The 17,246-nt window shown below is 37.4% G+C and overlaps 1 protein-coding gene across 3 annotated transcripts; it reads left to right on the plus strand.

Moving 5' to 3' along the window:
- Nucleotides 1–144: 144 nt before the first annotated feature.
- Nucleotides 145–10,529, plus strand: LIG4 (DNA ligase 4). Of its 3 annotated transcripts, XM_082435266.1 has the most exons (3): nt 145–2,715; nt 2,749–3,179; nt 4,388–10,529. In XM_082435266.1, exon 3 carries the CDS (start codon nt 4,419–4,421, stop codon nt 7,152–7,154), a length of 2,736 nt encoding a protein of 911 aa, XP_082291392.1. In that variant the 5' UTR covers nt 145–2,715; nt 2,749–3,179; nt 4,388–4,418; the 3' UTR covers nt 7,155–10,529. The 3 variants fall into 3 exon arrangements, with proteins under 3 accessions (XP_082291392.1, XP_082291393.1, XP_082291394.1); XM_082435267.1 differs by lacking the exon at nt 2,749–3,179 and having other exon boundaries at nt 145–1,214; XM_082435268.1 differs by lacking the exon at nt 2,749–3,179 and having other exon boundaries at nt 145–805.
- Nucleotides 10,530–17,246: the final 6,717 nt, after the last annotated feature.

The following is a 17,246-nucleotide window of genomic DNA, read 5'->3' on the forward strand; positions in this document are numbered from 1 at the left end:
AGAGATTTGTGGAACAGTTTTATTTTGAATCCTTGAATAGAAACTAGGAGTCCGTTGTTGATTTCTGAGTATGCAACTGTTTGTATCTGTATTATGAATTATATATTATGTATTATTGTGAATTATGTATTATTTCTGTGTTAGGAGACAAGAGCTCACATCCCACTTGCACCATCATGAAAAACAAATAGGAAAGAACCGCCTTAGACAATTTTGCAAAAGCATATTTTTCCACAACAGCAGACGATTTGGGAGGGAAGATGCCCTCTTCTCCCCTGGGTGCTTTCACAACCGCGGAAGTGAGTGATGGTACCACTCTTTACACATAGGGAGCAGAACTTTGACAGGCTGTCACTTGCTAAGAGTAGCCTAAGCAGAGAGGCTCAGGCTCAAAGTCCCAGTAAGGAGCCAGTGGACAAAGTATTTGGGGGTCTCCCTCAGCGACGAAATCCACTCTCGTGGGCCAACCGTTTGCAAAGAGCACCTGCTGCTGAGGCCAAAGGGAGATGTGTTGGTGACCACACTGTAACCCCGGTTCCCTCGGGGCCTCTGCAGCACAGCGAGGTGGGCGGTCCTCCCAGTGCCTCCGGAAAGGTACCGCGCCTGCGCACATCATCTTCCTGACGTCACAGCCTCTGGGCCCGCAGGTGGCGACGGCGCTCGCGTACATCAGCCGCGTGAAGTCAGGGCCGCTCCGTCCGCAGGAAGCGATTGCGCCTGCGCAGGGAGCAGCTGGCGGAACCGGCCTTCGGTGCTCCCGCTTCCGGTTTGGTGGTGGCGGCGGCGGCGGCGGCAGCGGCTTCAGGTCAGGTTGGCGGTTTGTGTGGCGGCCCGGGAGGGGCCTCGGATTCCACGGAGGATCCAGAGGTGGAGTCTGGGCAGGCGGAGGCTGGACAGGTGTGGCCGAACAGGAGGGGGCCGTGTCGCGTCTTCTTAGTCCAGGAAATGCTACAGTCTTAAGAGTTCAGGTTTCCTCTTCGTCCTTCGGTTCATCCTCCTCGGGTCCCCGGGTGAGGGGCGCCGACACCCTGGCGACCCGCCGCGTTAGAAGCCCGGTCTCCGGTTCGGGGCTCTTGCTCTGGACCGCACCCCCTGGGACGTGGGGCGAGGGGACTGTAGTGTCCCCCGCCTTTGACTCTCAGGAGTCGTGTTGGCTGCTTGAATGGCCTGATTCCGGCGCCCGCCCCGCCAGCTGGGGACCCCTGGACTCAGAGGTAACGGTTTGCCCAGGGCCAGGGCTCCCCCGGCATCCGTTGATGAGGGTAGTGTGGACCGTCCAGTGATTTTGCAGGGAGGGAATACGCTTGTTTCTCTTCTTATACCTTGTCTTTCACTAACTTCTCGCCTCCCACAGCTTTCTGGCTTTTCCTCACCCCTAATTTCTTTCTCCTGAGGTTCTCCCAGAATATCACAAAGTGCTGTGGAAGGTGGGCTCCTGTCAACCCTTCTGTCTTGTCGAGGGTTGCACGAAGGAAACTTCACCTGTGCCATCCCTTTCTCTCCAGTAGAAGAGCGTTGAGTCATCTCCCATATTCACCGAATAAAACCTTGCTAGTGTGTCTTGTTGTATATAGGCAGCAGCTGAATGGATGAGTCATTATTGGACTAATTATTTGTATATATTCTCTTGAAAGCTTTGCTTATCCTTGTCAAAATGAATCGTCCCCCTCTCTTCTTATCCGCTTAGTATTTTGTAATATTCATGTGTTGAGTGTCTTTTGGGTCAACAAGCATTATAGTACTAAAATCGATCAGGGGCTTATTAAATGCCAGGTACTGTGTTAAGCATCTTATGTGAATTCTCAGGCATCATCCTAATTTCTACATAGTTATCAACCCCACTTAACACTTAAGGAAACTGAAACTTAGGGAAATTAAATAGTTGCCCCATATCACACAGCTATGGAGTGTTAGACTCCACATTTAAACTCAGATTTATTGGACTCCAGAGCCTGAGCCCTAACCACAAACTTCTTTGTATTGCTTTTTCACAAATCAAAAACATCAGCTAAAATCCCCAGAATCCAGAAAATAAAATTAAAAGAGTATCTAAAAAGCAGTGGAAATCCTAATATTCGACTTTTTTGTACAATTTTAATATGTAAAAATATTTGAAGTCTATTCATTTTGTACTAATTTTGGAATCCTTGTTATCTATGTAGCAGTTTTACGATGCATATATATTTACATCATTATGTGGATTTCAACATTAGTATAAAGTAATTTGAGTCTTTGCCTGAGACTTGTTCAGGGAAACTTTGACTCTGAGACTGTAATAGAATCTACAGATAAATCAGAAACCCTATACCAATCTTGAACATTCAAAGAAGTACTTCTTAACATACTTCGTTTGGTATATATTGTATATGAATTGTAAACAGGGCATTATATACTGTAATGCGCTGGGTTGAGGGAGCATGTTTTGAGAGATGAGACAGTGAACAGACCTAACCAGGTGGGGCAGTCAGTTATTCAAATGAGACACAGCAAGGGGAAGCAGTTCCTGTATTCAGAGATAAAAGACCCAGGATTGTGGTCTCTCCTGGGTTTATCTCAGCCTAATGGACTCCGTAGAATTTGGATTTCCTCTGTCAGGAATTAGACTGAGAAGTGAGGGGTTTTTTTCCCCATAGGCCCCCAGATGGATTTTGTTAACCTTCCACAGAGCAGTCATAGCTGCTGGGTGTTTTTAACCAAACTACCCCACCACTTTGTGTGTGTGTGTGTGTGTGTGTGTGTGTGTGTGAGAGAGAGAGAGAGAGAGATCAGCTCCTGGCCTTCCCTAGTGTGCTTTTCCAGGAACTCAACTGTAGGTTTCAGTAATTCATTCAACAAACCAATCTACTATGTGCCAGGAGCTAGTGGTACAGATTACAACATGATTTCTAACCTCCAGAGACTGACAGTTTAGTAAACGTGGTATTGTAGTTAACCATGTGATTTCTCCTGCTAGATAGTGCAGCCTCGTGCTAATAATACTGTGTGCTTCTCTTTTGTTTGCTGGGGCCGGGAATTTCACGGACTCTGCGCCACAAGAGACTCCCCGCTCCCTGGAAACTTCTCTGACTCCCTGCCCTCTGGGCTACATGGGGATATGCCAGGAGGTATCTGAAACCGCAAGATAAAACATGGCTGAAATTCCTAGAGTGCACATTTTACTTGAATCTTTTTTTGGAAAAGTTAGTATATTTTAGTGTTACATAGTTTAAACCATATTCTGATATCTTATAGATTCTAATAGAATTTGCATGATTATTTAAAACTTCAAAGAAATCTTATGCTTGTGGTGACCACCTTAGCAAATATTCTAGACCCTAGTCCAGGGTCTAGGGTCTAGAATGAGGCCCCTGTTATTTCCTCTCTGACTTTTAGGAGATATTTCAGTGAAAAGCTCTGTCTCATGACATTTTACTTTTGCTATATTTTTGTTAAAGCACTTAGCATTTTATAGTTGTTCCCATTACATCTCTTTTTCATTGCAAAATGTACTCCTAAGGCAGAAACATACTGTATTTGCCCATAGCACAATGCGTGGCCCATATATAGTCAGCAAGTGGTTTTGGGATTACTGGCATGGGATTATCAGCCAAAAAAGTGCACTAATGAATTTAAATTTATAAAACTGTAAGTAACTATGATAATAAAGTTAAGAGATAGGTAAAGTGAGAATTTCATGGGGAGGATATTTTGATTTGGGTTTTGAATGCTAGAGTGATTTGTCATAGCAGTGAAGAAGTGACAGTAAACATAGTCATAGGCTTTGTCTGGAAGAAGAGGGTACTTATTTGGGGGAAAGGACCCTATCTATGTAGAAGTTCAGTTCAGCCGAATTTCAATTCAGTGAGCCAGCAATTTGTTAAAAACATGATTTTAAGAAGTTTTTTTTTTACATATAATGGATAAACAACAAGGTCCTACTGTATAGCACAGGGAACTATATTCAATATCCTGTGATAAACCATAATGGAAAAGAATATAAAAAAGAATATACATATGTATAACTGAATCACTTTGCAGCAGAAATTAACACAATATTGTAAATCAACTATACTTTAATAAAAAATAAAACAATAAAATGGGAAAAATTGTTTGTAAATTGAAAAAAAAAAGTTTGTTTCTGGTGCTGTGTGGTGGTGGTCTGAAAGAAAAAGAGGAGAAATATAAGAAAAGACCTCAGGAGCCCAGAAGTGAAATGGGTTTGAAACAAAATAGTTGATTATCATTCAATGTAGAGGTTGAAAAGAGACATCATTTGTAACTTTGGTCTGTTTTCATTTAACAAACATTATTAAATATTTGTTATGAACCGGGCACTTTCTGTAAGGTCTTTACATTAAAATTTAGTTGAATTTTATCTTTTACAGTTACTCTCTTTTTGCTTTATCAGATAAACCACCCGAAGATTCACCATCTCTTCCATGGCTGCCTCACAAACTTCACAGACTGTTGCATCTCACGTTCCTTTTGCAGATTTATGTTCAACTTTAGAACGAATACAGAAAAGTAAAGGACGTGCAGAAAAAATCAGACACTTCAAAGAATTTTTAGATTCTTGGAGAAACTTTCATGATGCCCTTCATAAGAACCAAAAAGATGTCACAGATTCTTTTTATCCAGCCATGAGACTTATTCTTCCTCAGCTGGAAAGAGAGAGAATGGCCTATGGCATCAAAGAAACTATGCTTGCTAAGCTTTATATTGAATTGCTTAACTTACCTCGAGAAGGAAAAGATGCCCTCAAACTTCTAAACTACAGAACACCTACCGGAACTCGTGGAGATGCTGGAGACTTTGCGATGATTGCGTACTTTGTGTTGAAACCCAGATGTTTACAGAAGGGAAGTTTAACCATACAGCAGGTAAATGACATTTTAGACTCCATTGCCAACAATAATGCTGCCCAAAGGAAGGACCTAGTAAAGAAGAGTGTTCTGCAGCTTATAACTCAGAGTTCAGCACTTGAACAAAAGTGGCTGATACGGATGATTGTAAAGGACTTGAAGCTTGGTTTTAGTCAGCAAACTGTATTTTCTGTTTTTCATAATGATGCTGCTGAGTTGCATAATGTCACCACAGATCTGGAAAAGGTCTGTAGGCAACTGCATGATCCTTCAGTTGGGCTCATTGACATTTCTATCACTTTATTCTCTGCCTTTAAACCCATGCTGGCCACTATAGCAGATATCGAGCGAATTGAGAAGGACATGAAACACCAGAGTTTCTACATCGAAACCAAGCTAGACGGTGAGCGTATGCAAATGCACAAGGATGGGGACGTGTATCGGTACTTCTCCCGCAATGGATATAACTATGAGGATCAGTTTGGTTCTTCCCCACAGGAAGGTTCCCTTACACCGTTCATCCATAATACATTCAAAACAGATGTTCAAAACTGCATCCTCGATGGTGAGATGATGGCCTACAACCCTAATACACAAACTTTTATGCAAAAGGGGAATAAGTTTGATATTAAAAGAATGGTAGAAGATTCTGATCTGCAAACTTGTTACTGTGTTTTTGATGTATTGATGGTTAATGATAAAAAGCTAGGGCAGGAGACACTGAGAAAGAGGTATGAAATTCTTAATAGTGTTTTTATGCCAATACCAGGTAGAATAGAAATAGTGCAAAAAACACAAGCTCATACTAAGAAAGAAGTAATTGATGCTTTGAATGAAGCAATAGATAAAAGAGAAGAGGGGATCATGATAAAACATCCTCTGTCCATTTACAAGCCAGATAAAAGAGGTGAAGGATGGTTAAAAATTAAACCAGAGTATGTAAATGGGCTGATGGATGAACTGGACATCTTAATTGTGGGGGGCTACTGGGGGAAAGGTTCCCGGGGTGGAATGATGTCTCATTTTTTGTGTGCGGTGTCAGAGAAACCCCCTTCTGGTGAAAAACCATCAGTGTTTCATACTCTCTGTCGTGTTGGCTCAGGTTACACCATGAAAGAACTGTATGACCTGGGTTTGAAGTTGGCCAAACACTGGAAGCCTTTTCATAGGAAAGCTCCACCAAGTTGCATTTTATGTGGAACAGAGAAGCCAGAGGTCTACATCGAACCTTGGAATTCGGTCATTGTTCAGGTTAAGGCCACAGAGATCGTCCCCAGTGATATGTATAAAACTGGCTGCACGTTGCGTTTTCCACGAATTGAGAAGATAAGAGAAGACAAAGAATGGCATGAATGTACATCTCTGGAGGACTTAGAACAACTTCGAGGGAAAGCCTCCGGAAAGCTTGCGTCTAAACACCTTTATGTGGGTGATGATGATGAACCACAAGAAAAAAAGCGGAAAGCTGCCCCAAAGATGAAGAAAGTTATTGGAATTATTGAGCACCTAAAAGCACCCAACCTTTCTAACGTAAACAAAGTTTCTAATATATTTGAAGATGTGGAGTTTTGTGTCATGAGTGGAACAAACAGCCATCCAAAGCCTGATCTGGAGAACAGAATCGCAGAATTTGGTGGTTACATAGTCCAAAATCCAGGCCCAGACACATACTGTGTGATTGCAGGGTCTGAGAACATTCGAGTGAAAAACATCATCTCTTCTGATAAACACGATGTTGTCAAGCCGGAGTGGCTGCTAGAGTGTTTAGAGACCAAAAGCTGTGTGCCGTGGCAGCCTCGCTTCATGATCCACATGTGCCCATCAACAAAACAGCACTTTGCCCAGGAATACGACTGCTACGGGGATAGTTACTTTGTCGATACAGATTTGAACCAGCTGAAGGAAGTGTTCTCGGGAATTAAAAATGCTGGTGAACAGACTCCTAGGGAAATGGGTCCTGTGATTGCCGATTTGGAACACCGGTATTCCTGGGACAACACTCCTCTTAGCATGTTTCGACACCACACCGTTTATTTGGACTTGTATACTGTTATTAATGACTTAAATACTAAATTCGAGGGGGCAAGATTAGCTATCACAGCCCTGGAGCTTCAATTTCATGGAGCAAAAGTAGTTTCCTGCTTAGCTGAGGGAGTGTCTCATGTCATCATTGGGGAGGATCAGAGTCGGGTTGCAGACTTTAAAGCTTTTCGAAGAACTCTTAAGAGAAAGTTTAAAATCCTACAAGAACGTTGGGTAACTGAATCAATAGACAAGAGTGAACTACAGGAGGAAAATCAATATTTGGTTTGAAGCTAGCTTTCCTAGTGAGGGAAGCCTCTGATCTGGCTGACGCATTAAACTACATTTTATTTTAATCTCTTAAAATCTATGCTTAAGCAGTATTATTAGATATAGAAACACAGTAATCATAACTTTTGATATAGAAAAGACACCCAATGGCCCAATGTCAAGAAAAAATTTTTTAACAGTGTAGTATTTGATTATTTTTATAACCAAGATGAAATAAAATGTTTAACGTTACAGTCTCCTTTTAGAAATCTAGAATTTTGACTCAGATATTAATAAAATAGATTTAGAAGCTTTTAGAGTCATTAAAAACAGTGACCTAAAGAGGATTTTCTGAAGTCAAATAAAAATTTTAATAATAGTTTTTGTCTAATAAAAGCATTGCAAGAAAAAAATCAGAATTGTTACAATTGGACTTGTAAATATATGTCTTTTTAAGTTGAAGGCTAAAATTCCTCTTTTCAATGTGAACAAATTTATTTTTTAAGGTTAAGTCAAGCTCATGAATACATACCTTGTTAATGATGTCATTAGCTAAATCAGGGGAAGTTGAATGAGATTTAACAGTCTAAAAACTTAAAGTTAGATCAGTTTGATTTTTAAAATCTCTTGCAATTTTAAAAGTACTTGGCCCGCACTTAATGTTTTTTCTAAAATAGAGCATGTTTTAAAGAAAATACTTTTATGTGAATTTGTACTTCAGTATAAATAGTATTCACAAAGAGTGATTTTCTTTAGTATAACCCATTGAATGTGTCAGAATGGCATGTGTGTTATAACTTTCTTTACAGAGAAGTACATTGCTTTGACTTTTTAAAGTGACTTATTTACCCTAAGGTTATGTAAAGTTTGTATAGTATGTGTAAGTATTTATATATATATTATGTCTGGATTTATGTACCAAATATATAAATACCAAAATATACCAAATTTTGGAATGCAGCCTGTACATTTTGAAAAATATGTTTTTATGACATCAATTAAATACTTGGAATTTGGTACCTGAGAAACTGTGTGTAGATTATTTGTAAGTAGTTAAAAATTTTATCGAACCCATGGAACAAGTGTATGTTATTTTGTTATATTTCCTAATTTAAATAAAATATTTAATGTGCTATTAAAATAATTTCTTATCTTTATTTTCAAACAATTCATAATAGTTATTTCAGTCAAATAGACATTACGGTATTAATATAATTTTTGACTGATTCAAGTCAGTTCCTATTTCAGGTCCTTTGAATTTCATATTACTGATTGAGCTTCATTAAAATTTTTAAACTTGTATATTTTTATATAATGTCTATTGAGAAAAATTACAAAATACAAGTATGTGTAGTGAGAAGAAAAGTACATAATTTTACCACCAAAGATAATAACATCTATTTTAGGTTACTGATGGTAAGGAAAGCACAAAATGCATATTTACAGTGTAACAAATAAGTATAAAATAAGCTATAATGCTTTCTATGAGTAGCTTTTCTCACCTAATAAATTGTGAGAATATTTACAGGTCACTAAACTATATCTACATCATTTTTAATTGCCACACAATATTCCATTGACTGGTTTGTAATGTATCCAGCTGGCCCTTATTGCCTGGCTTTTAGTGTATGTCACTAAGTCACCTTCACTTCTTTACTGAGCTTTGTAATCAATTGTTTACATTTGTAGAAATGGAATTGCTGATTCATAGTTACGTATTCTCCAGTGACTTGAGACACATTGCAAAATTCTGGCAAGAATGCCTTTCTAGATTTTCTTGGAGAGTTCAGTTTCTTAGTACTAGACCTGTTCTCTCTCCTTTCAATCCGTAGGTGTTCTCATCCTGCCCAGTGGCTTTAAATATGCTAATAACACCCACTTTTTTTAGCCCTGATTTCTTTGCTTAACTCTAGTTCACATATCTCACCGTTTACATAACATCTCCACATGAAGTCGCATGGGCCTCTCAAACATAATGTGTCCAACCATAACTTATTTTTTTAATCATAGAAAAAATTTTAAATGCAACCAGGAGGATAGCATAATGAACCTGCATGCACATCACGCATTCTCAACAATTATCAATGATCAATCTTTTTTTCATATTTATAGACCTCTGAATTATTTTGAAGTCATCTTAGGTCACATGATTTCATCTAAAGATATTTCATAGTAGAATTCCTGACTTCTCAAACAAACATCTTTTTTTTTTAATTTTTATTTTCTATTGGAGTACTGTGGGTTAACAATGTTGTGTTAGTTTCAGGTGTACAGCAAAGTGATTCAGTTAAACATATGCATGTATCTATTCTTTTTCAAGTTCTTTTCCCATTTAGGAAAATGTGTCTGAGTTTCCTCTTGCATAAAATAGGGTAATAGTGGTAACTGGTTTATCCAGTGGTTGTAAGGACCCTGTCTGTGTGTGTGCACACACACGTGTGCATACGTATTATGACTATGTTTAGAACACTATCTTATCAGTTATTATTTTTGTACATAATGTGAGAAGGAAAAATAATAGGTGCAGAGGTTCTGTGATACATGGTAATAATAGAATGTGAGTTGGAGAAAAGAACTGTGTTTGTAAGGGAAAACCCTGTAATGGGCATTACCAAACTTTTCTGGCCCTTTCTCCTACGAAGTGGTTCACAGCTGGGGAAGATTTTTGCCCTTCTAGGGTTTGGTAACATCTGGAGACTTTTTGATTGTCAAGACGGGGGGGTGAGGTGTGACTGGCATCTAGTGGGCAGAGGCCAAGTATGCCGTTAAATATCCTACTGCGAACAGAAAAGCTCCCCACAAGTAACGATCCAGACCAAAATGTCAATAATGGTGAGGCTGACAAAGACTCACCTGAAATGTAACAAAAGAAGACCTTATATTACTTATGAGTAACTCCGAAAGACCGTGCATAATCACAGCTTTATTGCGAGCCAGTTTTTCATTCATAAAACAAAAGCTAATCCCCGCTTCTTCCTTTAAAAGGGTTAGTAAGTGGGTTAATTAGTGTTCGCAAAGTCCTTTGAAGATGTAAAATCGTATGTAAATGCTACGTATTATTAATTACCATTCTGGAAGACCGTGTGCTCCTCCTTGTTCATGACCACAGCCAAGCCTCAAAGGCCTAAGAGGCACTGCGTGATTTTTGATAAGCTGGAACGTTTATACTGAGAAAGATGGGCATCAGGACCTAAGCCAGTTTTCAATGGCTGGGATATGACTGTGTATAACTTGGCTCATTAAGACTAAGAAAACTATAGGTTTTGCTTTGGGATATGTCTGCTAAACAGGAGTCAGTTTCTTCCAATTTCACAGCACTGTATGCGGGGGGGGGGGGGGGAGGGGAGTAGCAAGAATCGATAATACAATTTTAATTATTATAAAGAAACAATTAATTTATAGAAAAATTCTACTATTTATATTTATAAACTGGTTTTCTCTGGCCTGGGAGTCACTGTGTAATTCGGACTGGGTCTGATAAAATGAAGACAATAAAATGAACTGCAAAAATCTAAAGAAACCAAGAAACTGAGTATAATACAGTATGGTTTTTTTCTCTAGGTATGAAGTGTAAATCATGTCCCATAAATATAATTTTATCCTTTGACAGTATAAATGTCTTTAAATTTCAATATGGCTCTTGATTTTACCTAGTGTGACCATTTTCCTTTTAGGAGTTAGAATCTAACCTCTAGATTTAAATAACAATGTTATCTTTAACTCAGCTTCAATCTGGATAAAGTATCTGTAGTGACATACTGGGGTAAATAATTCTGAGCTGTGAGATTTGGCTTTGCCAAATTCTGATGGACGCATATGTGAACTTCAGTGTTTAATAAAGGTGACGTTTCATGTCAATGAGGGAAAACATGGATTATTTAATAAATAGTTTGGAGGCAACTGTGTAATCATCTAGAAAACAAACCTTCTCTTATTGCTTAAATACATCTCAGATAAAGCAGATATTTAAACTAAGAAAACAAAGCCACACAAATAATACAAATTTAGGAGAAGGGTATTTTAAGTATTGAAAACAAAAACGAAAATAGAAGCCAGAGAAGAAAAGATTGCTAAATTTAATTTATATGATTGATAAAAATACTCTACAGTGAATGCCATAAGTCAAAGGAGGTGACACAGGAAAAATATTTGTACCAAAATAGCAAGAAAATGACTTTTTTCTCTATTATATGAAGAGCTCCCATAAGAAAGGCTATCAACTATTTAATAAAAAAAAAATACAACTACATGTAAAACTGTTCAAAAATATAAAAAGATACAAAGATATGTCAAAGAAAACACTTGGCTATTAAACTTATAAAAAGATATCCTCCTCATCCATAACAAAGACAAACTAAAGTTGTATTTTTCTTTTTGCTATCAAATTTGCAAACCAAAACTTTGATAATAATTTGTGTTGATAAGAATGTGAGAAAAAAAAGATATCCTCATGCTTTTTTGATGCAAATATTTACATCATGTATATACTGATTATTTGTAGGGGGAAATGGCAACATCTATCAAAATTTTAAATGTATTTATACTCTAGCCAACTTAATGAATTTTCAGTGATTTATCTTTCAGAAGTTGTTACACACATACAAAAACATACATTTACAAGCATAGCATAGTTACAGCAAAATTACACTCTAATGAAGGAGAGGAATTAAATTAAATGTAACAGACGTTTGGTTAAATAAATGATGGTATATCAGCCCATGATAACATAAAACTATTTTTAAAAAAACAAAGATACTTCCCTACTGATATATTAAGCAGAATAAAAAAAGAAATCTGCAGGACACAGTGGAGATTCTTTTACCATTCTTTTTTTTTTTTTAACATCTTTCTTGGAGAATAATTGCTTTACAATGGTGTGTTAGTTTCTGCTTCATAACAAAGTGAATCAGCTATACATATACATATATCCCCATATCTCCTCCCTCTTGTGTCTCCCTCCCACCCTCCCTATCCCACCCCTCTAGGTGGTCACAAAGCACTGAGCTGCTCTCCCTGTGCTATGTGGCTGCTTCCCACTAGCTATCTATTTTACATTTGGGAGTGTATATATGTCCATACCACTCTCTCACTTAGTCCCAGCTTACCCTCCCCCCTCCCCCATGTCCTCAAGTCCATTCTCTATGTCTGCGTCTTTATTCCTGTCCTGCCCTTACGTTCTTCAGAACCATTTATTTATTTATTTATTTTTAGATTCCATATATATGTGTTAGATACAATATTTGTTTTTTCTCTTTCTGACTTCCTTCACTCTGTATGACAGACTCTAGGTCCATCCACCTCGCTAGATATAACTCAATTTCATTTCTTTTTATGGCTGAGCAATATTCCATTGTATATATGTGCCACATCTTCTTTATCCATTCATCTGTCAATGGACACTTAGGTTGCTTCCATGTCCTGGCTATTGTACATAGTGCTGCAATGAACATTGTGGTACATGACTCTTTTTGAATTATGGTTTTCTCAGGGTATGTGCCCAGTAGTGGGATTGCTGGGTCATATGGTAGTTCTATTTTTAGTTTTTTAAGGAACCTCCATACTGTTCTCCATAGTGGCTGTATCAATTTACATTCCCACCAACACTGCAAGAGGGTTCCCTTTTCTCCACACCCTCTCCAGCATTTATTGTTTCTAGATTTTTTGATGATGGCTATTCTGACTGGTGTGAGGTGATACCTCATTGTAGTTTTGATTTGCATTTCTCTAATGATTAGTGATGTTGAGCATCCTTTCATGTGTTTGTTGGCAATCTATATATCTTCTTTGGAGAAATGTCTGTTTAGGTCTTCTGCCCATTTTTGGATTAGGTATTTTGTTTTTTCATATTGAGCTGCATGAGCTGCTTGTAAATTTTGGAGATTAATCCTTTGTCAGTTGCCTCATTTGCAAGTATTTTCTCCCATTCTGAGGGTTGTCTTTTCGTCTTGTTTATGGTTTCCTTTGCTGTGCAAAAGCTTTGAAGTTTCATTAGGTCCCATTTGTTTATTTTTGTTTTTATTTCCATTTCTCTAGGAGGTGGGTCAAAAAGAATCTTGCTATGATTTATGTCATAGAGTGTTCTGCCTATGTTTTCCTCTAAGAGTTTTATAGTGTCTGGCCTTACATTTAGGTCTTTCATCCATTTTGAGTTTATTTTTGTGTATGTTGTTAGGGAGTGTTCTGATTTCATTCTTTTACGTGTAGCTGTCCAGTTTTCCCAGCACCACTTATTGAAGAGGCTTTTTCTCCATTGTATATTCTTGCCTCCTTTATCAAAAATAAGGTGCCATAGGTGCATGGGTTTATCATCTCTGGGCTTTCTATCCTGTTCCATTGATCTATATTTCTGTTTTTATGCCAGTACCATACTGTCTTGATTGCTGTAGCTTTGTAGTATAGTCTGAAGTCAGGGAGCCTCATTCCTCCAGCTCCATTTTTCTTTCTCAAGATTGCTTTGGCTATTCGGGGTCTTTTGTGTTTCCATATAAATTGTGAAATTTTTTGTTTTAGTTCTGTGAAAAATGCCATTGGTAGTTTGAAAGGGATTGCATTGAATCTGTAGGTGGCTTTGGGTAGTATAGACATTTTCACAATGTTGATTCTTCCAATCCAAGAACATGGTATATCTCTCCATCTGTTTGTATCGTCTTTAATTTCTTTCATCAGTGTCTTACAGTTTTCTGCATACAGGTCTTTTGTCTCCTTATGTAGGTTTATTTCTAGGTATTTTATTCTTTTTGTTGCAATGGTAAGTGGGAGTGTTTCCTTAATTTCTCTTTCAGATTTTTCATCATTAGTGTATAGGAATGTAACAGATTTCTGTGCATTAATTTTGTATCCTGCTACTTTATCAAAGTCATTGATTAGCTCTAGTAGTTTTCTGGTAGCATCTTTAGGATTCTCTCTCTATATTATCATGTCATCTGCAAACAGTGACAGCTTTACTTCTTCTTTTCCAATTTGGATTCCTTTTATTTCTTTTTCTTCTCTGATTGCTGTGGCCATTCATTATTTTTTTAAGAGTGATATATACTAGTATGCCTATATGTGCTATCACATCTCTTCAAGATTGCACAGGAATTGTCACAGTGTCTCCTCTGGCAAAGGAACGTGAGGGTCTAAACTTTGTAGTATGTATATATTATCTATTGAAAACAAGGAAGGACCAATGAATGAAATACCCGTTCATACTAATATCTATAATTACCATAGTCCTTAGCATTTTCCAATACTCACACCATGACTCTGTTCAGGAATGTAGGGAATATTATTGCCTTGCCTTGTGACCATGTCATAAGCATCTTTCTGGTAAGAAAACAAACATTATTTTTATATTGATTTGGTATTGAAAAACTATATCATATTTTTGGTTATTAGATACATAGAAATAAAATATTTTAAAATAAAAATGTTTTCGTTTATTGAAAAAATGCACACAAATGATACCAGTTTAATCATGGAGAAACATTGTTGGAGTTAAGGATGTTATTTCATTGAAATAGCCTAGATGAAGAAGCCTTGACTATTTCCTTGACACATTTTTATAAAGGTTAAATTTACCTGGCATTTATGTTTGGCATGATAGCCAAGCTAAATTCAAACTATACCTTGTGTTTGTTTTTCAAGAGTAAGTGCTAATTCTAAGAGCCTTGTCTAATTACAACAGAGACCCACTGTTTTCTTTCCTCGTCTTACTGCACTGACAATAAGCACCCTTGGATATTGGTCCTTGTATTGTAACTGCAGATAAAAAGATAAGATCTGACTTGTTCATAATGGATACTCTGTAATTTCAGATGATGAGATGGAAAATTAAAGGGCACAGTAAACGCCAAATGGATTTATTCTCCACTCAGCAGTGTTGTTTTCTCTGACCAACATCACCAGAGGAAATGCTTGGAGAAGATACAGTTTTCTCCTCCAAAAGGTAGCTCAAAATGGCTGTTCCCCAGAGTTTCCTGGTTTTCCTTCCATGTAAACTTATTAATTGAAGGAGTTTCCCCTTTTGTGTTGGAAATCCTCATGTAAAATCAGCTTACACTTTTTTCAGTAGAGAAATCTGGTGATGTATTTCTTATACTATTGTCTCCGAAGAATAAGTTCATTAGAAGATAATCAGCAAAATACTTTTTCAGACAGTCTGTTAACAGCCAGGCTCAAACGCCAGCCTTGGTAGGAGCAGCTGACAGACTCATGATTCACTGAACAGGACAATAAATTTCAACCTTATTTGAACTTGTTATTAGTGTAAATGAGATCACTGTAGGAGCAGTTACTAATTATCAGTTACCATCAAATACCTGATGGGAGAGGTAGGCATGATATGCATAATTTTAACCATACTCATTTATTTGAACATAGTAAGAATGAGGAGGTTACATTTTTCATGATCTAATTCTTGGTTAGCTTCACTCTTCAATATGAAATTCCATGTATATGGAGAGACGTATGTGCAAGGATGCTTATCACAATACTATCGGTAAGAGAAAAATTTGGGAAGGATCTAAATGGGTAAGTAAAATAAAGTACTTCATATAATGATATGATAGACAGACATTAAATTATTGAGGAAGATTTCATAGCATGCAATGTGTACAAAATGATATAAACAGTATGCAATTAAAAATACTTAATTGCATAGGAAAAAATATAACCTGTGGATCATATATCAAAATATGAACACCAATTATATGTAAATACATTAATTACGAGTACTTCCTTTTCTTTGTGTTTTCCTAAATTTTTTAGTACTTTTGCAGTGAGGGAAAAGTTCCAGGGAAATGAAATTGTTATGAACTTTAAAAAAATGAGACACTGAACACTGAAATCAGAAATCTTATTTTTCTCTCCTGGTGGAATTCATAAGATATGTCCTTTTTTCTTTTTCTTTTGGCTGACTTAATTTTTCAGATTCCTTTCTAATGATTCCTTTATTATTTCACAAGTTTTTTACTAATGGGAAAGCAGGAGTTATATTTTATTCTAATTGTAAGTTGTTAGGTATAATCTGGTTCTAATCCATTGGTGGTGTTGCTGATACCAAATAGGGCCTGTAGTATCACAGATCCTCGCTCCAGTCCTGCTAATGTGGAAAGAGTGACTGGGCCCAGACTATAGAATAGAATAGAATTGAATACAATAGAATTGAATACAATAGAATTAATAGAATATTATGAGAATGAGCCTTACATACACATTTTTCTGAGTTCTTTAAACAAAGAACTGATTTTGTAGCACAGTATATCAGAATAAAGTAAGATAAGAAGTAAAAATTCACCAGGTGTCCTTTGTGTAAATAATAGGAAGTATAAATTATGAAGCTAGAAACATATATCAAATGCATTGTACCAGAGTCATAGGTTTCTTGGTTTCTTCAGTGCTCTCTCAGGAACTTTTACTATGAGTTAATGACAAGTACAGTTTAGCATTTCTGTATTAATCAAAAATCTAGCTTGACGATTGCACCTATTAAGGACAACAAATAAAAATTAGAAGGGAGAGGGCAACTAGAAAAAATAATGTCCTGGGACTGAGAAACCACAGAACGCCATTTCCTGTCATTCTATGGAAGAAAGAACCTTCGCTGGAACCTTCATTCTTTATTTATCAATAACCTCCATCATCTCTTCACCATAGCCTCCTCTTTAATGCTCAAATTAAGCTTCAATTTCTCAACATGAAATCTTTGTTCTAATCAACAGGCTTCCCGGTGGCCCATCAGTCTATAATAAATCATTTCTGTAAAACACCAGGAAAGGCCTGTATCATGATTATATACACCCTTCCTTCTGTTCACGGAGATTTTAGAGCACCCTTGACCCCTCTCTGCCTGGAAACACCCGTCGTGTTTTACATGGCTCACTCCTACTCTTACCTGCTCCAAACACCATCGGCTGAAGAAAAAACACACAGCCTAAAAGTTGCAAATTATGCTTTATTCAGCAGACTTCCTGAGGGCTTAAGCCCGGGAGGCAGTCTCCTAGAGAGTTCTGCGGGACGGCTCCCAAGAGGTGAGGAAGGAGCCAGGATCTAGAGGGGTTTTTGCAACACGGACCAGGCAGTGGGAACATCAAAAGATTGCTGTTAATTAAAGAAAACCAGACATCTCAAGTA

The sequence above is a fragment of the Balaenoptera physalus genome, assembly GCF_965194825.1.
Source record: "Balaenoptera physalus genome assembly, chromosome: 18".
Taxonomy (NCBI): Eukaryota; Metazoa; Chordata; class Mammalia; order Artiodactyla; family Balaenopteridae; genus Balaenoptera; species Balaenoptera physalus.